Source organism: Tasmannia lanceolata, unplaced genomic scaffold (genome assembly GCF_043159265.1).
Source record: "Tasmannia lanceolata isolate RefF3 unplaced genomic scaffold, GAP_Taslan_0.1 ptg000002l, whole genome shotgun sequence".
In the NCBI taxonomy this organism is placed as follows: Eukaryota; Viridiplantae; Streptophyta; class Magnoliopsida; order Canellales; family Winteraceae; genus Tasmannia; species Tasmannia lanceolata.
In genome coordinates this window covers 27928531-27951252 of record NW_027518679.1, presented here as the reverse complement: position 1 = coordinate 27951252, position 22722 = coordinate 27928531, and the positions used below count along the sequence as shown (strand labels likewise).

The 22722-nt window shown below is 37.9% G+C and overlaps 1 protein-coding gene across 2 annotated transcripts; it reads right to left on the bottom strand.

The window, feature by feature from the left end:
- Positions 1 to 1929: 1929 nt before the first annotated feature.
- Positions 1930 to 17334, bottom strand: LOC143852484 (ATP-citrate synthase beta chain protein 1). 2 transcript variants are annotated; one of them, XM_077361962.1, is made up of 17 exons: positions 17224 to 17334; positions 14565 to 14689; positions 14309 to 14411; positions 13180 to 13245; positions 12982 to 13105; positions 12598 to 12732; positions 7718 to 7778; positions 7549 to 7625; positions 6934 to 7089; positions 6729 to 6857; positions 6498 to 6630; positions 6268 to 6395; positions 5941 to 6046; positions 5624 to 5700; positions 5424 to 5494; positions 4929 to 5213; positions 1930 to 2316 (listed from the first exon to the last, which is right to left on the bottom strand). In XM_077361962.1, the coding sequence occupies exons 2-17, from the start codon at positions 14662 to 14664 to the stop codon at positions 2241 to 2243; spliced, it is 1827 nt and encodes a 608-aa protein (XP_077218077.1). In that variant the 5' UTR covers positions 14665 to 14689; positions 17224 to 17334; the 3' UTR covers positions 1930 to 2240. The 2 variants fall into 2 exon arrangements, with proteins under 2 accessions (XP_077218077.1, XP_077218001.1); XM_077361886.1 differs by lacking the exon at positions 17224 to 17334 and adding an exon at positions 17085 to 17214.
- Positions 17335 to 22722: the final 5388 nt, after the last annotated feature.

The following is a 22722-nucleotide window of genomic DNA, read 5'->3' as shown; positions in this document are numbered from 1 at the left end:
AAATTCATGTAATCGCTCAAGATCTCTCGGACACAGCTCGGGCTCTCCCTCCTCTGTTTCTATCATACATTTGGGCCCACAAAATATTCCATGGAATAATTTTTCATGGTTGCCTAACTTTTTTTTTTAATTTTTTATAAGTGAGCTGGGGTTAGGCAGGACCCCTACCAGATTCATTATAAAAAAAAAGAGATTAGGGCTCAAAAGCCAACAGCTTGAAAATAATAACCCAGCAGCCACAAAGAAGAAGCAAAATACAAAAGGTTCTCATGGGAAACCCAATAAGCCGAAACAATCTATAATCTGGTGTATAAAAGCCATTCTTATCTTGCTCAAGCACTCTAAGAAGATCTTCTTCATTTATGGTTTCCTAACTTGACCAAAATAAACCTAGACACTACTCCTCCACATGCATGTCTTGGGGATCAACACTCATACAATGGATACACATGCATGTAAACTTTACCTGAAAAGATTCGCATCATTTTTCTAAAGATTCACATTAAAATATCAGTAGAACAGATAAGGATGTAGACGTGCATGTCGCCATTTTTGCCTTAAAAACGGGTGCACCTAACAAAAAGTTGGGTCTTCTCTTTCACCATTATTGGACCACTAGTTTTTGTATGGTAAAACGAGTGATCTTAGATTGAGGCCCCAAAAAGTTACCGTTAGAAAACAGACTAAAATCCACTCTACTTTTTTGCATTTTTCATGTAAGAGGTCGGTCGTTTTGGCTGCCTTTTCCAATGGGACCCGTGAACAGAGAATCGGGGTCCACCAACTAAATGACAAAGGTCCCACCAATCCAACCAATGGTAGTATTTGAACTCAGAATTTATGATGTGAAAAGGAAGGTCAGGGAGGTGCCAATAACAGCTCCCATTTTCTTATGGCCCGTTTGGATACACTGATTTTAGAATCTTGGATTTCGACGAGAGAAGGAGACCAACGGTCGTTTTCTGATTTCTGGCCTTCTTTCCGTCAGCAAGAGAGTAGGAAATCATCTCATGTTTCCAGGTTTTAGAAATCTCAGGATTGGAGAGAGGAGGGATTTCAAAGACCTAGATTTCTTACTTAAAATCCAAGATTCTAAAGCGAACTGAACAGACGGTCTCCTTCTTCTCTCGTCTCCCATCTAGGATTTTGAAAAAAAATCTAAGATTCTAAAATCTGCGTCTCGAAACGGCCATCTGCATTTATGAAGATCAACCTTTATTGTGATGGTGAGCAGGTGGAGATGGCTTAGGAGATATTTGCTACCAACCAATGTAGCATTTATGAAGATCAACCTTTATTGTGATGGTGAGCAGGTGGAGAAGGCTTAGGAGATATTTGCTACCAACCAATGTATCTTCCTGCCAAGGTTTGGTTCCATTACGAGGGCCATATCTGTTTGGTAGCACAGAATCCTGGGTTTTGTAGGGGGGTTTTATGTGATTTTTGGCTGCCACATCAGCAAAATACTATGTTTGGCTGCATGTAGAGTTTCAAAGTGCCAAAAGAGACTACTTGGCTTGTCTCCTCCTAGTCTAATGACGTAGCATATTAGCAAACTACTAGCAAAATCCAAGCAAAAAACCACCAAAATACAGGTTTTTTTTTCTTGTAGAATATTGGAACAGATGCTCTCTCTCGTGTGGAATGACACTCCCACCACTACTCTACGAGGTTGACAACCAAACACTACTGTACGAAGTAACTACGAGGAGATTACTTGGTTTGTTTACGAAATTGTCCTAATATCAAGAATCCTCTTAGGGGAAGGGTCCCAATATCAATTAATATATAGTTTTTCAAATTTGAAGGAGAAATCTCTACCTATCTGAGTGAACAGACAGCTAGTGCAACATAGTAGCAATCAAAAGAGAGACCTACAGGAAGGGTGCCGATATCAAAATTTTTTATTTTTTTTTCAAATTTGAAACATCCGAGCAAAAAGAGAAAAGTGATATTATTGATATTAGCAACATATTAGCCATCAAAAGTGAGATTTCAAGAACTAATCAGATCCGATATCATAAGGAGTTTGCCTTATGATATCTAATTTTTATGTAGGATCCATGAAATAAGATACAATACTCTCGTTCACTCATTTGCGAGCAACCTATGACTAGCAGTACAAACACGAGTTTAAAGCTACACTAATCCCTGGAAAAAATGCAAAGGAAAAAAATTTGAAGAAAGCAAATGTAGAACCTGTTATCTGAATTCAATCACTTGGTATAAAGAACGTCCGATCACTTGGTGTAAAGAACGTCCTCCCATGGGTGACGGTAGAGTGGCTGCTTCAGTCTCTTCTGGTCGAACGTGTGCCTACAAATTCCAAAAAATCATAGAATAAATAAAATTCCGCATACACAATTTATAAATTGTAAATCCCTGTTTTCTCATTTCGGCAGTGAACAACTACGTTTTTTTTATTGGTAAAGAAATTTATTGAGGCTCTGTTTCTTTCAATGTAAAACTGGACGTAAAATTTGTTTTATGTTGTAAAAATGGACGTTATCAATCGGGGACGTGTTTAGGATTGGATATGAAAAAGATTTGGGGCCACGAAGGAGATGTTCCTGGCTATGGCTGCAAGGGATTTGGAAGAAATGAAAGAGAAAGAGGCTGCAAAGAAGATTGGGGAGGGGGACCTTGGTAAGTAATGGGCTCTCTTCTCTGATCTGTCTAGGTGTTTTAGTCTCTTCAAGTTAGTTTTCGATTTTTTGTCCCTGTTTAGCATAACTCTTTCTGAGTTTCTAGGTGTTCGAACTTCTGGTGTACTAGGAGAAATTTTGGTGTCGGGGAGACTATCTTGGGTGCCGGAGTACAGGTAGATTGCAATCCCTTGGGTACGGTTGTGATTTGAGTCTGATTGCTTGGTTATGGAATTGCAGGGAAGGTAGGCGAGGTTTTGGATGGAGAAGAAGTTTCTCTTGGAATTATTAGTCACCGGTCTTTAAATTCATAATCAGTAAGGAAATTTTAGTCTGAACATGGTTGTAATAGCAGTAGTTAATAATCTATTTGCATCCAGTTGAGCTACACTTTAACCAATTAAGGCTTGAGAGGCCATGGTCTTTCGCCTAGATTGGCTCTTCGTTTGGATCTTTCTGCTCTGCTACCTAAAGGATTGGGAGGAGTGATCCATTAGTTGTGATGAAATTTTGGTATTTAGTGTCGATGGTAATAGGATTAGTGGGGAGACTATTGTGCAAAAGAAGGTGTGGCGTAAGAGTATGGTACTAAGAAGCTCCTCTCGGTCAGTTTTGGTTTTTTTCTCTCTACTGGTATAATGGAGAAAGACATGTCTCGGTTATTTTATCTAGTTTCTGCTTTAAAGTTTTCCTGGTACAGGGTATGCCCTGACCAGTCTCTCTGATACTTTGTAATACTGGATGGGCCTCCTGGTCCCAATGTAACCATAGTATCAATGAAAATATATCATCTTTCAAAGAAAAAAAAAATCGAACAACTCCAAGCAGGATCTCTCGACCAAGGAAGCACGAGTACCCCTAAAAAGCCCTCGTACCCGTGTCGGGTGCGTATCTGATACGGGTACATCCCGGGTACGTACCAGGTACGCACCCAAAGATGGGTTTTAAAAAAAAACAAAATTTGAGTCTCGGGTGCGTATCAGGTACGTTCGGGGTGTGCACCTGACACTCACCAGATGTTTTTTTTTTTTAAAAAAAAATTAGTTGGGGGTGGGGGGGTGGGGGGGGGGGGTTGTTTAAAAATGAGATAAAAAGCAAACGAAGAAAGAAAACCCTAACGCTGCTCTCTCCCCTTCTCTCTGTGCGACTCCCTCTCCGGACGGATTCTCCGGCCGCGGCTCTCTCCTTACACCATATAATTTCTCTTGAAATGATACTGCACTCTCTCTCTCTCTCTCTCTCTCTCCCATTTTTTTTCTTGAGATTATGCCAACTGATTGTGTTCCCCAAATCTAATTTGAGTCTGATAATAGGTTTGAGGCTCATAATCAGTTGCCACAATCTCAAAATTACAGGTTTTGTGCTATTCATTTAATTTATCTAAGGTGCCATTGTGCCAGCCATCTAGGGTTTAAGCCTTTAAGGCTCTGTTCGTTTCAGATTTTGAAATCCGATTGGGATTTGCTAGGCAATTTTGCAAAAAACCATTTTGGGGCTCATTTTCTCTGGAGAGAACATGCACCTCAGATAAATTAAATGAATAGGAAAAAATCAGTAGATGTTTGTTTAGGCTTTGTTTGTTTGAGATTGTGGGTAATTTTTACTTTAATTGTTTAGGCCTTGCTGTTTGGCAGACAAAATCTGGAGTAGAATTGAAACTTTGAAAATAAAATAATAAAAAATATTATTATATTCAGCGTACCCAAATGTACCCGCACCCGGGTTTTTTTGAAAATCACGTACCCGCGTACCCGTGTCGTGTCGTGTCGTACCCGCACCCCGTACCCATGCTCTCGACCAAGGCTTTAAATTTTGATTTCAGTTTCGGCCAAAATGGTAATCAAAATATTTCCGTTTCAGTGGAAATTTCAAAAATTTTGGTGGAAATCTTCTAAAAAGAGAATTTCAGCGATATTTCGGAATTTAAGCAAAATCCTGTACAAGAATGATTCCATGCGAATCTCGTTTCGTTCTTGGTGGAAATCCGAAATTTCGGCCGAAATATTTTGGTTTCGGCCAAAATTTAAAATCATGACTTGACTCCCAAACAAGTAAGCCTATCGGCTTCACTGTTGGCCAATCTCCTATCATGTTGGAACTGAAACTAAGCATATAAGTCACATCTCTACCATCCAGTTGGTGCTCATACCAGTTGAGCTAGACCACCAATCCCGTCGGTGGTAGGGATGGTTTACATGCTGAGTTTCAGTGCACGGCTTATGCACTGGATCATTATCCGAATTAAGGTTAAACAAATTACACTAAACATGTTAATTAACTCACCCGATGAGACCGATGGAGCGAGCCAGCACAAAGAGCCCGTTCAGATATCCAATCTCAATAATCTCGTCAATCTCTGGCTTGGTGAACATTCCACTGCCAGCAAGGAGATCCAAGAAAAGTGATCCAATGGCACCATCGACATTGAGGACTAGGTTATTTGCTTTTGATAGAGTGTATGTCTCAACTTGAACAGCATATTCCATGTACTTTACAGATGGAAAATGTGTGTGAGCGTATTTTTGCAGTAACTCTACTCTCTTGTCTCTGCTGTCACCCCTCTTGATCCTTCAGAAACAACCAATGAACATTTCCAGATATGTGAAACTTAGAGCAATGTTTATAAACTCGGGAGAAGAAAAAAAAATGGTATAATGTACATTTGTAAACTGGTTAAACAGTATCATTTTTCTAGTAATGGTCTACAATTTGTCCTGTAATATATAATTTCAGATAGGAGCAGATTTGGATCTGTATTCTATTACAAAAGCTAATTACCTGTGCCCTATTCCTGGTACACGGATGCCCTTCTTTTTCATGCTTTCCACGAACTCGTAAGGCGTAAGACCCTGAAAAGAAACAGTATGGTACACGTGTTTTACTGTGGCTCATTTTCAAAAATAACCAAACCAGTATGTGTAATCTTGTTTATCCAAGTAACAACCAAGAAAAAGTACTCATTCCTCAACTCTACTTACCTTCTCATATGCATCCTTAAAATATCTGGCGGCATCATCAATGGCTCCACCAAATCGGGGACCAATAGTAAGCAACCCTGTTTCAGAAAACCAATTAATTCCTCGGTTCCATTACGAGATCTGCTCATTGTTTCTTAAATGCAAAGGGAAATATAAAAATATTACTGCTTCTAATTTATGGTAATTAACCAAGAACTATTTCAAATTATTAAAAAAAAAAAAAACACTAACCAAGAAAACAATTTCACATGGTAAATGTAGAACAAATGACACTTGGTATTGTGTCATTAATAGAGTCCATGTACACGTTATAGTACCTGAGACAAGGCTGGAAACTAAATCCTTTCCTGCCCTTGCTGTAACTATAGTGTTGTGAGCACCAGAGACACAGGGACCATGGTCGGCACATAACATGATGCAAATCTGACCAAGGCATATTTTCTGTTAGATATGATCTAGAAAGACATTTAGTTTTAACAAAAGTAACAAAAGAAAATGCACTATGTATTGTTGAATTCTTCTGAAAATGTTGGACGAAAAAACAAGGTTCAACAAGAGGAAGAACAAATATTCTGCTCTTCAAGAACAAACTCCTGTGGAATAATATATAGAAATAATACAAAGTACAAACCCAAATGGTGCACCTCAATAAACTGGGTACAGTAACGTGGAAGACTACGCTTGAACCACAAAAGAGAGATAACATCACCCACACCAAAACCTCGTTCAACAATGGTTGACATAGGGACACCAGCATAACAAGGTTCTTCACCTGTAAATAGCATAGGAGAAGAATTGGATGCATACCTTTTTTAATCATGCCATCAACGGCCTAAATAGTAAAGTGAAATATAGATGGCACATTGAATCAAACCTCGGTCATCAGAGATGGTGGATATAATATGAGTTGGAGCCCGGACCTTCCCACTTTTAATTGCAAAGCTAAGATCCTCAGGGATGGGAGGAGGTTGAACTTCAGTCACGGGAGTAATCTTCCCGTCTTCAACCTAAAATAAACAAGTTTAAGATAATGTGTTTATATGATTTTCCAAGCACAAAGGTGTCCCATATAGCAGAAATGGGTTATAGCACGGAATAAACATACGAGTTTCTCAAATGTCTCTTTGATTGCGCTCTCCAGAGCTTCGTACGAAGTGGGAACAACTGCTCCTGCATCCCTCAATGCTGCATTTTTTGCTTGTGCGGATTCCAACTCACCACCACTTTTGGCACCCTGTTTTGGAAATGCTGAGCACAGCTAAATGATAACCCAAAATAAAATATTGCCAGATATTTGGATGATAACTCACAGCATGGCCAAATTGTACTTCCGACTTAAAGAGTCGTGCACAGGTTCCGCTAACCCAAGCAACCACTGGTTTCTGGACCTTTCCCTGTTTGAGGGCTTCAACTAGGGAGTATTCATCTCGACCACCAAGCTCTCCAAGCACAACCATCATTTTGACCTGAGTGGATCCGCCAATAAGGTCAAGAAAAGACTTAATGTCCAGAGAGGGAAAGTTCCTCAATATAGGAGGAAATTAACATGGCTTCATGAACTTGCATTACTTCGTTCACTCTTGACAAAGCATATAAGAACACCATTCAATATTTGTGCTTCGCCTCACAAGTTATTTTTTGTTGTTTCTGCTTCTAGAGTTCCAATAATTTGAGGGTGAAATTTTGGGATAGAATCTTTAATTCAGAACTTGCTAATAGTATAGTAATACTTGCTGAGTCTGACCGGTCTGACAGAGTTCAGAGTTCAAACACCTGAGTCGTATTTCTGAAATATATATTTCCACTGCAAGACTTAAGAATTGGGTCTTGCCTTCATGAAATATTAAAGACTTAGTAGGGACCGTTTGTTAGGATTTTATTAATGTAATCTTTATTGCTAAAAGAAGGAAAACACCAAGAGTTACCTGTGGGATGTTGTTAAACCGCAACACATGATCAGAGAGAGTAGATCCTGGAAACACATCTCCTCCGATTGCTATGCCTGCCAAAGTTTCAATGCGCATCCAAAATTATAGAAATTCCCAAAAAATACAGTGCCTACACAAAAATTGAAAAAAACAAATACGTGGATACCTTCATATATTCCGTCCGTGACGCGTGCAATTGTGTTATAAAGTTCATTTGACATGCCCCCCTGGATTGTAAAACCAAAATTTCTGATGTGATTAGTTTTGGTAACAAGAAATAACAATGTAAATGGAATTTTTAAATAATACGTCATTCCAAAAGGTAAAATGCTTCAACTTTCAATAATCAAAGCAAATGAACATGGGAGCTAGAAACTTCTGGTTTAACCAAATGACAACCAGCTAGTGATGTGTTCTGCCGAGCAGGTTTCCCTGTTTATATTTTGTGGATGTCCCCAATACAATCTGTATGTCTCGGAAGTACAGGCAGACCACAAGCACTAAAACTCATTGATGTCCTGCACTTTATTTCAATGACCGTCTCACCTCAATGTCAGACTTCTTAGCATTGTGTATTGACGAATTGACGTAGATATGAGTGTCGACGAGTTAACACAGCTAGATATGCGTTCCATACAAAATGAGTCATGTTTCAGTGATCAAGTGTGTGTAAATGCTTCTTATACAATAATTTTATTGCAATTTTCATTGTTCATAAGAAAATTAACCTCTCATTTCTCAAAACTGGTTTGATTCAGACAGTTATATAATACCCAATAGTTAACACCATCAATATCAAAAGCAATATAAAATGTAGTTAGAGTTTCTATCACTGTATCATAATAGCATATGGTTATTATCTGTGTAACTGGGTGTTCAAGGCAACAAAGAAATATAGGTTGGAGGAGCAGTTGAATTCATTGACTACTATCCAAAGTTGCATTTACAAGAGTGTTTCATACAGGGAAGATGGACAGCTGAACTCCATTGCAGAGTTTAAACTGGAAACTGCAGCCTTATAGATTGAATTTCTATGCTGGAAGTCTGGAGCCCATTCAGCTCCTTGCTGACTACCTAAACTCTAAGCAACTTGCTGCCAACGACAGGGCCTTTCAGGCCACTTAATTATCCAACCCAAGCCTCTCCTTTCCTCTGAGAAATTTTTTCAGTCTCTTCTTACAATTACCAACCCTTAAAAATTGACTTATAAGGAGGCAGTAATCTTGCAAAAGCTTACAAACATGATGAAGTGTCTGTTTATCATCAGCTAGCAGCTATGTTTAGGATATCAGGGAGCAATAGGACATGTCGGGGAAGGTGGGATTATCTTTTTAGGAAGGTAAGCTGCCAATATGTGAATTAAAGGTTGATGTAGAGCCCCCTAATGCAAAATGCAGTTTGTGTGTCCTGTCGATTCAGTCACTGAGGTCACAAACATGGAAATGTTTGCTCATTATGTTTGAATTTTGCATTACCTATGTATGTGATGATCATGGATTTAAATTTCGGCCCAAATCCCTAAATTTCGGCTGAAATCCAGTAAAAAATGAGTATTATTATAATATTTCAGAATTTTTGGAAAAATAATGAATTAAAAAAAAAAATCAACCAAAATCCAGAATTTCGGATTTCGGATGAAATTTAAAAACATGGTGATGATAGAGCCATGTAATGTTAATTTACACTACATATCGCTTACCCTTTACACCACATGCTAAATTCAGTAACACTACATCATGCTGAATCACACAAAGTTTTAATGTTTGTGCTGAGCATTGGAAAATGGTAATACAGTAATTTTAGCATCATATTCTTCGTGGTAGTCATAGTAAAATGGGTCGGATATGATCTTTCCTAATTATTTTTACAAGAAAATTTTCAGTGTCTTCTATATTTTTTATTTGAATTTGTTTTTTTACAATAATTGAGGCAATGTGTCCATGGCAAGTTTGTCCATATTAATTTCTAATAAATCGAACTTTCTACTAATTCTTGGATGATTTTCATTAACACAAATGTGTGCTTAAATAAGCACTTACAGATAAGCTTGGAAAGAGATAAACCTAATCCTAATCTAATTGACCTAATCCTAATCCAATCGGGTTGCCTAATCTGCCACAATCCAATCATATCTGGTTCTCTAACATGCCCCCTCAAACGTATGTGGATTGAAAAACCACGTACGTTTGATTATATAAAATGCCCCCATTTAAGATATCCCAAATTTAGAAATGTAGTTTGAATCCGCCCCAATTAATAAATGTAGCTTGAATCCTCCAAGTGATGCACACGATTGAAAGCTGATGATGAATGTCCGCCAATGATGATGATAGATGTCTGCTGCCAAATGTAAATATGATGATTGATGCAGTAGATGTGTCGCTTGATTGATGAGTCACAATGGAATGGACTGGACGGACCTCAAGATGGGCAAGACAACATGAGTATCGATCCTCATAGTATTGGAAACTCTCTTTCAGGCACGCACTTCAAAAGAAATGAAGCACCTCAACTGAAAGGAGAATATTTCAGGCACGCACCTCAAATGAAATAAGAAATGAGAAAGAAAAACAAAAGAAGATGTTGAGTCCGGTAGAGGTGATGTGGCGCTCGGTGCAATCCCCGCAATCCCCCCTGCTTCAGAGGCTTCTTCTCCATCTCCATCTTATCGCAATGCAGCCGCCACCCCTGGGCCTTCATCCATCACTAGGCCTTCACTCACAGGCGAGTGCGAGATCACTGAAGTTATTGATTGAGTTGGGTTTTTCAGCTTCCTGTTACTATAAAGTTTTTGTTGTTTGACTTCTCTTTAGAATTGTAACAAGGGGTTGAAAATTTTGGTATTTTCCAAGGTTGCCAGAGCGGGAATCGAAAACAGGAATCGAAGGCTCCCAGGGAAGAATCCTACTCAAGGTTGCCAGAGCGGGAATCGAAAGCGGGAATCGAAGCAGGAATCGAAGGCTCCCAGGGAAGAATCCTGCTTCCTTACTATTTTCCCATTTTGAAGATGGATTCTTAACAAGAGTCTTTTTTTGCAAAAGACTCTTGTTAAGAATTATATAAGCATAAAGCACAAAAACTAAAACTGGTGCAAGGAGAATATCACAAATGAGGTAAATGGGTTGCAACATTCTTATTCTCGTTCCTGCGAGCACCGTTTCTTTGTGCACCGTTCCCGTTCCCGTCAGTGCCGGTTGTGTGAGCACTATTTCCGTTCTCATTAGACATAAGGATAGTGCAATGATCCTTATACAACCAGTAAACAGTGAGTCGCACAAGAAAAACGAGTAGAAACGATGCAGATCCGAAAACCATATAAAAATGCTGATTAGCATTGTAAACTAAGGAACCAATGATACAAACAATGGGGCACAACAAAGTGAGTAGGAGGAGATCAATAATACAGCACCAGATATTAGCGAACCTAGCGACACCGACTACAGGCTCTAACCGAACCCTAAGTTTTGGGTCAATAACTCGAGCCGTACGAAGGATTTCGGTGTCGGAATTGCGCGCCGAATGAAGGTAAACAAATGACTAGTATAAACAAGATATATAGAATATGAGCACCATGATAGCTAGAAGCAACATTACATAGCCTAAGGAATGAGGTGCTTTGACGGGATGGATGAGGCTGTCGAGAGTGCTCATTATAGAAATAAAAGACCCCACCACAATTAATTTTTCAAACTAACTCTTCCTATAAGGCAGGCATGCCTTATTTCAGGGTGGGGAGGCGGTTGATAATATGGGTTTGAAGAAACTTAGAGATGCAAGCACCCATTGTAAAACAAAAACACACATTGTAAACCACAAACAGTACCCCATTATATAAAACATTACCTAGATGTTTTTAGCAAAAACAGAAAAAATAAGAGGTGTCTTGGAGCCGAAGGCATAGAGCCCAAAATGGAAGGTGTGATTCCATTGGTACGTACGGAGAAGCTTTTCCGAATGAAGCCCAAATCTATCTCCACCCGGGTCCTTTTTTATCTCCTCGTCTTTTAATTCTAATCCTCTTGTTTTGATTTTTTTTTTTTAGAAATTCACAACCCACATAGTCTATATCCTCTTTGACTCCCTATCTCGACAAATAAACTATTTTTCCAGTGTGTCGGTGGCCACGTCTCTCCGTTGCTATCATTAGTCTCTGAGTCAGATTTAGCTTCCGGGTTGCTTCAAGCAGCAATATAAATCTGCAACTTGCCATTTTCCATTGCCTAGAGTGTCTCCCCACCATCTTTCCATCCCAAATATGTTGCAAAATTGCAGGCCACTGCAGAGCGGAAAAAAACACAACTACACGGTTGGTGCTTGCAGGAATTTAAGACTTTGTTGTCCTTGAGGGTTCCACCTTATGACTTCTCTGCAGGCCCTTATGCCAAAAAAAGGGGGTAGATGAGGACAAAGAAAAGTCATGATGTGAAGTTGGGATGTGAAATCATATTATAAAAAACAAAAAGAGGGATAGAAATTGAGTAGGAGAGAAGTAATCCACTGATGGCACCCTCTTCCTATCACTTCTCTTGCCTATGAAAACAGCCCCCTCAGCTTATTTGTCATCTTTACCCAAATATCTCACCCCCAAATTTGATTTGCACACTCTTCTTTGCTGATATTTGCCATCATCCTGAGCCATATGTTGTCGCTTACTTCACTGCTTCTTGTGTTGTCGCTTACTTCACTGCTTCTTTTGTTTTTGTTTTTCTTTCTCATTTCTTATTTCATTCGAGGTGCCTCAGCATTCAAGGTGCGTGCCTGAAATATTGTCTCCTTATATCTTATCCAACTTCGAGGATCATGCTTTTTATGTTCAGTGGAAACAGATAATGTCTGAAAATATTCTTAACGATGAAAATTCATTTCGTAAAGAGAATTAAAGCAGTTCCTAAGACAACAATAAACAAAAGTACAAAATCACATTATACAGTTCAATGTGAAGAACTCCTTCAAAACAGAAACAGCAGAATCCCATAGAGTGTCACCAATGTGATGAACAAAATGTGAATGCAGGACATCGAGAAAAGGTATAAAATAAGAACGTACAGATTTAGAGACAAAGCCCACAGATCCAGGTCTGTAGAGCTTGCATTGAATTATATTGTCAATAGTTCCTGCAGTGTCACCAATCTTAAATGCTCCCGCTTGAATGCCTCCAACAGTAGCAGGGCCAATGACAACCTGCAATTTAACATCGTGATAACATCAACTGTGAGCTAATGTTTGCGAAGAATATATGATTTCAGGAAGACCAAGTTTTCCAACACTCTGACAATTGGCAAAATGACGCAAATTTCGAAAGCATTTAACTTTTTTGTTATTCTCTTTCTTTGATAATATGGATTCTTTATGGTAATGTAAACTTTGTGTCTTTTGATTTAACCTCAAAACTTTCAGTGCCTCCAAAATATTTTACATTGTTTCCCTCACCTTATTGTTAGCCTTTGCATATGCAATCAACTGCTTAGTATCTCCCTCTGGAACACCTTCAGCTATTATAGCTATAACTCTGATGGTTGGTTGCTTCAGAGCAGCCATGGAGGAAGCAGCCGCACTGCAAATATATCAAATGAAATGAATAGGCTAAAATGGAGAATCATGCTCTTGCAGAGTACAGTGACAACTGACCTTCGAAAAGATGCAAAGTTGATGAAAACATCAGCTGTTGGATGTGCGGCACAAGCTGCTTCAATGCTACAAAAGACATCCGAAATGAGATTAAAGTGGTTAAAGATCATACTACCCACTAGGAAATCATATAAATGGTTCAGAAACTAATACTGGCAATTGGATGGAAACAGTAGCAGCTCGAGTCATGAGCTGCTCTCACCAAAAACATGTCAACTTTGACACTTCAATGTTGCCTGCCGATAATATTTATTGGTATGCAACATTGAAGATAATTTAAACAATAAATCATATTTATGTAATATGTTAATGTATTAAATCTTTTGGTCAATGATTAGATTATTGATTACATCAATTCTTTAAGACATATAGTATATCAGGGAAGTGCTATACCAAGCCAAAATCAGAAAAGGATACAGAAAAATGATATAGAATTTATAGGGCTCAGACGGGGAGCGTTCATCCATTAAAAAAGGATGATTCCTTCTCTCGAATAAGCCAGGCTGGAAAAAGCCATTCATCGAACCAGGAGAGAGAGGGCTTTAAAATCTTCCTTTTTGGGGTCCGGCAGCGAGAAAGCACAACCACCCTGTCATGGCACTCATCGACAATGGCTATGCGACAATGGCTATGCGCCCGACTAGGTGATTATATGTAGTAATTACAGCTAGCATATTCCAATACTGTAGCAAAACGGGGGCAGTGGGCACTCTTTTAATGGAGCAAAAAGGGTTGAGTCCATATTTTGTTTTCTTTTGGTTACTGGATAGAATCAAATTTAATCATAATCCCTATGAGTGAAAAATCATATAGACATTGTCTCACATGGTCCACAAAAAATGGTAGGAAGACTTAAATTCCTAATATCCAAACAGAGATTCAGATTGACAATTTGGTCACAAAAACCACCAAAGGGCCAAAATCTTTCCTTGTTGGCAAACTATCACTTATTGATATTTGATGACAGCATGTGTGGCACTGTGGTCAAGGTTATAGTACAATCGATTCAAGAATTGTAAAGTATATCATTAGTAGTTGCCTAACGGTTGAACTCAGATATAAAAACATTAAAAATTATCTCTATTAGAAAAGTCTCATTGACAATTACAATATTAATAGAGAAAAGTACCTTGAGTGAACTGGTATGGCAATTTCCTCTTGACCAAAAAATAGTTTCTGAAATCCCTCAGCACCAGGGTTAATAATTCCAGCAACAGAAGGTATTTCCCTCCCTAATAACATAAGAGGATGGAAAAGGTTACCAGTTTATTGTATATTAGCATAAACATCCATCCGGCAGTGATAAGAATATGATCTGAATGCATTCACTGAGCTTCACAGACTACATGTAGTCAATGAACAACAAGAAAGGAAGCTATACATACCACAAAGGAAGTCAAAATCAAGCATGCGTTGGATGGGAAGTTGTTTGTAGTTGTAGAATAATGCTTGTGTGTTGCGAGAAAAGAGTTGACCTGTAGCCATGATGTGCAAAGGCACTCAAAGCAACCTGCAAATAGACGTAATAGCCTTTTTTAGAAATGATAATACCCTTCTATGATCGATGGGATTGAAAAAACTGCCAGAGAGAAATAAAGACAAATTCCTTTCGAGTTTCCACAAAAAGGGCAGGTGAAAATGTCAAGAGCTTAAATTGCATATTTTGGAAAGAAGTTTGCTCCCCTTTTCTTTGGTGAAGATACCAAAAGGGAAAAAAAAGAAAGAAAGAAAGAAATGGCCCTTAGCTTTGTAGGACACAATGGTATTGGTCTCAGTTATATTTGCAAATTTATTTACTGATGCCAAAAGCTAGATAAGATTGATTGTTGCTATTTTATTGCATTAGACTGCGCAAGTTAATATTGATGGTTTTTCTCTATAGTGCCTGAGAAAATGGATGAGATCAACTCTCAAAACTCAGTATATTGGCCCAAAATGAATAGCCTCTATAGCACAAGAAAGATAAACATTAAATTCTTTATTCAAACTGCGCAAGTATGCTTGCATTCTATAATTAAAAGAAAAACTGTGCAAGTTATGTGCCGGTTGAATAGAAAAGCAACAGTACAATCACATAAGTGCAACAAAAATGAATCCCCAATGGAAACAGCAGCGTTTAAAAACAATGATGTGACGCGGAACGCGGCCAAGAAAAATCCTTGTTGACACGGTGCGGACGCGAACAAGAACGTGGTTGACGCGGTCATAACTCGGGAGGGTCAAAGGAGTTTATTGACTCTGTAGGGCAAAACGCGGGATGCGGATGTGGTGCAACGCGGAACGCGGCCAAGGTAAAAAGGAGTCGACTCGGGCGAGTTCCTTGTCGAGTCAAGGAGTTTTTAAACACTGGGAAACAGCATTCAGGAACACAAGAAATAACTCGAACGGAGGAAGATAATTCAAAGATGAACAATTACGGGTGACGTCCATCAAGAGCAGCACCAACATAGCAGTAGCAAATCAAATTAGTGGGAACTTCAACCTACAGGGTCTAAAATTTAATAATAACACAATTTTGTTTTGTCGTTTCAGTGACAAAGTACAAAGGGACAGAAAGGCAATGCAGATAAGAATTGCATTAAGTTGTTATCTTTACAAGAAGTATAAGGACAAAGGTTAAAGGATGGCCAACAAATGCCGTATTTTGCGATTACCACAATACCACAATCTTATTGAACAAGACAAAAGCCTCAATATTTTAGAAAATGCAGTATAAAAAACCTTATCTGAAATTTCCAATTGAAAACACATAGCCAAGTTTCACAAATGCCAAAAACAAGCATTGATTTATTTGAACAAGGAAGGTATATTTTAATCTGTGGAGATAGCATCTAATTCTGAAATGCCATGCTTATTTTGTTCAACCCCTTTGTCTCATTCAAAAGAAGGCAGGGTAGATGAGACATGTTCATATCAAGATTGCCTCATTAAAAGATAAGCTATATGTAATTACAAAGAAAACAATCAAAACAAATTCCCATGCCACAAAGTTCAAGAATATTTCAAAAAAGTTGGCATGTAACATTAATTCTGAATTTTCACCATTTCTATTTTTTACTGGAAAATTCATCACCTGTACATAATTCATTAGAGAATTGAAACAGAAAAAGACATCTAAATCATGGATCCAATTGATTGTAATTTGTAAGCGAATGAGAACTTCGTTCGAGGAAGATCAACAACCTGAAACCATTTCCTTTAATACAACAATATGTAACTCAATAACATTTCAACGGTCATCAGAGCAATATACAAATCTCCAAATATTTACCTGCTGTATATTTCAAATTCCCAAACTAAGTGCTATAGAAGATGTAATTAAAAAAGGAAAATACAAGGATCTCAAAAAATAAACAAATCTCTTTACCATTACCAAAATCCAATTTTTTTTTTTAAAAAACACAAATTCTAACAAAACCTTTAAAAGACAAATTACAAAATTCAAAGCAAAAAATCAGATCTTTCACTCAAAACCTAAGAAAAAAAACAGAAACAACTACCAGATCAAATCAAATACCCGCATTTCAGTAAAATCAAGTAAAAAATAGAGAAACACAGCTCAGATACCAGATCAAATCAAATACACGCATTTCAGTAAAATCAAGTAAAAAATAGAGAAACACAGCTCAGATCCATCTAAAATGCAAGATTCTACAACAAATCTCTCCCTTTCAAAATCCAACCGTCCAGATCTAACATCAGAAACACTGAACAAAACAATAAATCAGACGAATTCGAACCACAGATCATAACATTCAATCAACAGATCAGACGAATTCGAACAAAAAATCACAGATCTCACATCGAAATTAACTGCAAAAGCTAATAATTCGATCAACAGTGCAAGATAAGCTACTGTAAAATCAACGAAAGATTCATGAGAGAAAAACTATAAATTTTTTTACCTCGAATTGAAGAGCTTAGCTCGAACCTACTTGTAAGACGATAAAGAAGGGGGGAAAAGGCAAGAGATTGCTCGAATGGGAGAGCATGAGAGGGTTTTTATAGAGACAGGTAAAGAATTTTAAAAAAAAGTACACTTACAAGAGTGAGGTAAGCACGTGGCGCATGTTAGTTTGTGCGTGTCTATTTGATCTTTTGTGAGCGGAACAGAAAGAGAGGGAACACGGACAGGGCGTTGGTGTGTTGGTGAGGGTAGGCGGATTTTTGTTGTTGAGGGAAATAAGAAAAAGGGAGGATGTTTATGGAAAAGCCACTAGATTGGACTGGAATTTCGAAAGTGCCACCACGTTAATGTGGGGAGGTTACTTAGATGAGAGAACCGCCACATAGGATGAATTAAATGAATAAGACAAAAAGTGAGCCTATGTGGCTGCTCTCTCAAGCAACAGCCGCTCTGCGAAATGCCTTCTGCGATGGTCCCTAGCAAATACCATATGGATAAAAACTTGTTTCCTTAAATTTTTATATTTTTGAACAGGGCCCACCTATCTGGATTATCTAAACCGTTCATCTGTTGGTCCTAACTGTAGATAGTTTTTTTTTTAGGTTGTGTCTCAAAAATCTTCTCCATGGGATGATCCTAACCCTTAAATTTGTGAATTTTTTTAACCAACATTTTTCGAATTATCTGAGCCAACCACTTTACACCAAATATATCAGTAGGTTCGGATAATCCGATAGATGGCCCCACTATAAGTTTTCATAGAGCATTAGTCCAATGATGCATGCAACCATTGACCAGGTCAACCGAGAACCTTTTAAAAAAGGTCCATCGCATAACGCATTTCAGACCAGCCACCTCGTGAATGAAGACAACAGCTTTTGTCTACATTCACGAGGTGGCTGGTCTGATGTGCGACAGACAAGCTCCGAAATGCCTTTTGCAATGGACGCTAGCAATTCCCTTAAACAAAATGAAAAATGTGTATTTTGATCAGGGATATTTTCGTAATTTTAACAGCAAACTTTGGGGCATGGTTAGTGGCAATAGGAGCAACGATCCTGGGTACTAGTGGTGGAAACGGATCGAATTCGAATCGGATATGGCTATATCCGAATTCGATTGCAGTATAGACTATCCGAATTCGGATTCGGATTCGAATTTGACGGATATTTAATATCTATTACCGAATTCGTATCCACCGGATATATTCGAATTCGGATATTATCCGTATCCGTTTATCCGGTAAATTCAAACATTTTATTCCAGTACTTTATCTTTCTTCTCCTTCTTACCCCTCGAATGGATTTTCCAAACCCTAAAACCAGATCTCTACTTTCTCTTCACAAAATTAACTCTCAAACTAAAATGTATGAGATCCTCTTCTTCCTTTTAAAACAAAGGCAGAGAGAGAAGCGATGAGGATAGATCATGGTGTTGGTAGTGGTCTTTTGGGTTTTTTTTTTTTTTTTTTTTTGTATATGATGGAATGAGTTTGGACTATTTTGAACAGGGGAAGTGGGAGTGCTGTATGTGGAAGATGAAGAGAAATGGGGATGGAGATGGGGATTGGGTTAAAGATTGAGGTGACTGGCGGTGATGGAGGTGGCTGTGAGAAGGTGGAGAGGGGCGGCGGTGGATTTTGGTGGGTTGGAGGCACTAAGGAATGCCGAAGATGGTGTTTCAACTTCCTCCTTTCTCCTCTCTCTTGCTTCTCTTTGTAAACCTTAGAAGTCCCCTCATTTAATTGCATTTTGGGTTTGTATATAACCATAAGTTGGGAAATTGATCTGAGCCATCAATTTACCATCAATGACCTAGATGGCCTTTTTGCTTTAGAATTCTCTAGAAACTATGACATCTTCTTTCAATCACCACCACCCATTTGTCTCTTTCATCCTACAGCCCACATTTGTTGCTTCCTAAAGACGCCATGTCAAACTCCAAGAATGCCCTTAAAATGAGAGATTACTTCATTTCCTACCCAAAACATTTTTTTGTTTTTTTTTTTCTAAAAAGAAAATTCACTTTTCTTTTAGAAACAAAAGATAGTGTGTCATTACTAAAAATAAATATTAATGATATTATTAATAATAAATAAAAAATAATTTACTTATCGGATTCGGATGTTAAACGGATCGGATATACCATTTACCAGATTCGCATCCGATTAGAGCCGGATGTCTCATAAACGGATTCAGATAATATCCGCTTGAAACGGATTCGGATAATATTCGCTTTAAACGGATTCGGATGCGGACAATAATCGCTTTAAACGGATTCGGATTCGGATAATATTCGCTTTAAATTGGTATTGGGATGATGATATGTTCGCACCCTCTCTAGGATGATTTGCACCCCTGATAACGTGATTTTACGTCAAAAACCGTTAAAAGTTTGCCACAATTCAGGGGTGCGAATTTATCATGTCCCAAAATTTGAGGTGTGATATATTTAAGGCCATGTTTGGCACTAAAATCCAATCTCACTCATCATTTTAAGGCCATGTTTGGCAACTAAGAAAATTTTCTTTTCATGGAATATTAGCTTACCCCAAAAAAGGTGTTACACACAAGGTTTTAACTTTCGGTTTCGGGGTTAATTTCGGTCCTCACCAAAACCGAAATTTCAGCCGAAATCTGGTAAAGAGACTCGAAATGTCGGTTTTTTGGACTGAAATTTCGGTAATTTATGCTGAAATTTGGTAGAGGATTAAAATATAATTATTTTATCCTAAATTTGGCGAAATTACCGAAATTTTGTACATTTTGCCAATTTCGGATTTCGGACGTTTCGGTTACGATCCCGACCGAAAACCGAAATTTCAGATTTCGGCTGAAATTTAAAACCTTGGTTAGACATAGAGAATCGGGAGAGCATGAGTGAGAAGATGATGAGAAGTGACAAAAAATAAGGAAAAATAAAACCTTATTTTAAATAGAGTTTTTCTTTTTATATTTTCAGTCACTTCTCACCATAGTTTCACATTTCGGATTCAGAATACGTTTCAATTCTCACCGAAACCGAAATCCGACTAAATCAATTAAATAATATTTTATCTCATACAAAATTTTGGTCGAAATTTCGGGAAAATATTAAATAATGAACAAAAACGAGATTTTTGGGTGAAATTCAACGTTTTGGGCATATCCGATTTCGACCGAAACCCGAAATTTTGGACCGAAATTTCAGGTTTCAGTTAAAATCTAAAACCATGCTTCTCACTTGTGCCCTCTCAATTCTTGCCATTTGGATACATGGATTTTATAATCTAGGCTTGTAAAATTCTAAACTTTACAAGCTAAAACTTGGATTTTATAAAGCTAAAACTTGATTTTTACTATCCTGAAAATGTACAATTCAGGTTTTAGTCTGCAAAATTCAGGATTTCCAATCTTCAATTATAAAATCCATGTATCAAAATGGCCCATTTGTCTCTTACCTTACTTGCCCTTCTCTAGTCCCACCACTTTGATAAACCAACATTCCATGGAAAAAACTTTCATGGCTGCAAACATGGCCTAAGCCTCTAATTTGAGGCCTTTTAACAAATAATATAAAATATTCTATACCGATTGTAATCGAGTCAAGTGAGCAATTTTAACAAATACATAAACCAATCAAACCTAACGTAGACATTCAAAAGTGATCAAGCATGAATATAATTTTTTTTTATAAAATAAAACAAAAATAATGAGTAAAAGAGATCAATTAAATAATTAACTGAATTAAGAAATATTAGATATGAGACTTTCTTAAGATTTAAGCATGAATAATAAATAAAATAAAAAGAAAATGGTGAAGGCTTAAAGCGTGAATCAAGTTAATAAGATTAAAAAAATTATAGGGAGATGATTTTTCGCCCCCTGTAGGATTATGCGCCCACCTTTAACGTGAATTGTGGGCAGACTTTAACGTTTTTTGACGTCAAATCACGTTAAAAGAGGGGTGCATAATCCTACAGGGGCAAAAAAATCATCACCCAAAATTATAATGTAAATAATAATATAAATACCAAAGTGAAATAGATGTGGGATAGGAGAAATCTTATTATGAAAGGGAAATGATAAATGCGCCCCTTTTCATCACTAGGGACACCCAGCAGCAGTGTATCAATGACTGAAGAGGGGCTGGATGTACTTCACATCAGAAGGATGCAACGGATTTGATTGCCACGTACGTGGTAGTTAAGGTCGTAGCTAACCATATCGACGGACAAAAAGGGTGTGTATTATGGTCACATTAGATCGTTACATGTGAATTAAGAGTCAACCTTAGCTATAAGTGGAGATTTTAAGAACTAATCAAGTCATTTAGGGCCCGTTTGGATGCCGAGAAGATTTTGATTTGGATTTCTCACATTTGCAGCTCTTTTTGCATTGTTATTTGGATCCGGATCAAATCCTTGACTTTCCAAATCAGCGATTGAGAGTGAAAAATATCAGATTTCCATATATGCTATGAAAATAAGAAACTGGAAATTCACAGATCTGGCAGTTTCCTTCACCCATTTTACTTCTCAACCTCTCCCCTCCTGTAGGAAGTACCCCCTTCCCTCTCTGCCTCCCTCAACATGAGCTGCCGGATCTATTTATTTTGCATTCAAAACTCAATTCCAAATCCAAATACAAAATACGAGGTATCCAAACAGGCCTTATTGAAGTTAATAAAGCAGTTTAAGGTCACGCCATACTGCTGGCAAAATTGTAGTTTTATTGAGTCAATCTGAAGGCAAAATTGTAGTTTTATTGCCATGGGATGATATCTAAAGGGAAACACCCCCCCGGCGGCTCCCTTAGAAATAAACGGTTTAGATCAATGAAGGGTGGGACCCAGTATGGGGGCCTTGAGGTGACTCGCTAGTCGCTACCAAGCATTCATCTGTCAACCCTATGGTGACAAGTGTATGATGATGACTGTTCAGATTGTGATTTAATAATTCACACTGGATTATACACTCAGTAATTGGTGTATGCTAGTGGCCCCACACATCATCGCTGTGAATGGGACTACACCCAAGTACCCAACTACTATTTGGTTCACAACTTCACATCAATAGATGTGACGAGAACATACACCAATAATATGTGTATGCGCTACAGACTTTTTTGCGATAATTATGTTACTTGAAGCCAAGCTAATTATTTCTCTCCCCTAATTAATCGTGAAAGGGCACTTTTGGAAGACCACATAAAAATTTCATTTCCGGTGTAACTACTCTTCTACGAGCGATGGGGATACGGGATACCTAACCTCCCATTCTTGGCCCCACACTCTTTGTCTATCCAACAACGTTAAATATATTTCATTACATCATTGCCCATACTTTTCCGATAAAATAACAAGCTTACCCGTTTGATAATTTTAGTAAGGGCGAAAATATAGGGATAACAACGGCAAAATCCTGATTAAAATGGATCTGGATACTAATTTTAATCCCACGGATCTTTTATGGACCCATATTTCAAGATCCGATTAGAATCTAAAAAATTATAAATTCATATTGCATACTTGTCTGAAAATTTAATTAGGTTTGGTGGAATTACAAAAGTACCCTACCATGTTTTGTATGATTTGAAAGGCTATTTTAGTAATCTTGATAGCATGGAGGGTAGATTTTATATGATGAGTGCGTGTGT

Bases quoted from the DNA above. Each gene is read 5' to 3' on its own strand.
- LOC143852484 (XM_077361962.1), bottom strand. From the start codon at position 14,664: ATGGCTACAGGTCAACTCTTTTCTCGCAACACACAAGCATTATTCTAC. The intron at 12,733-12,981 runs GTGAGGGAAACA...GTTAAATTGCAG, and splicing joins ATGCAAAGGCTAACAATAAG to GTTGTCATTGGCCCTGCTAC. The intron at 7,626-7,717 runs GTATCCACGTAT...AAACTTTGGCAG, and splicing joins CACGGACGGAATATATGAAG to GCATAGCAATCGGAGGAGAT.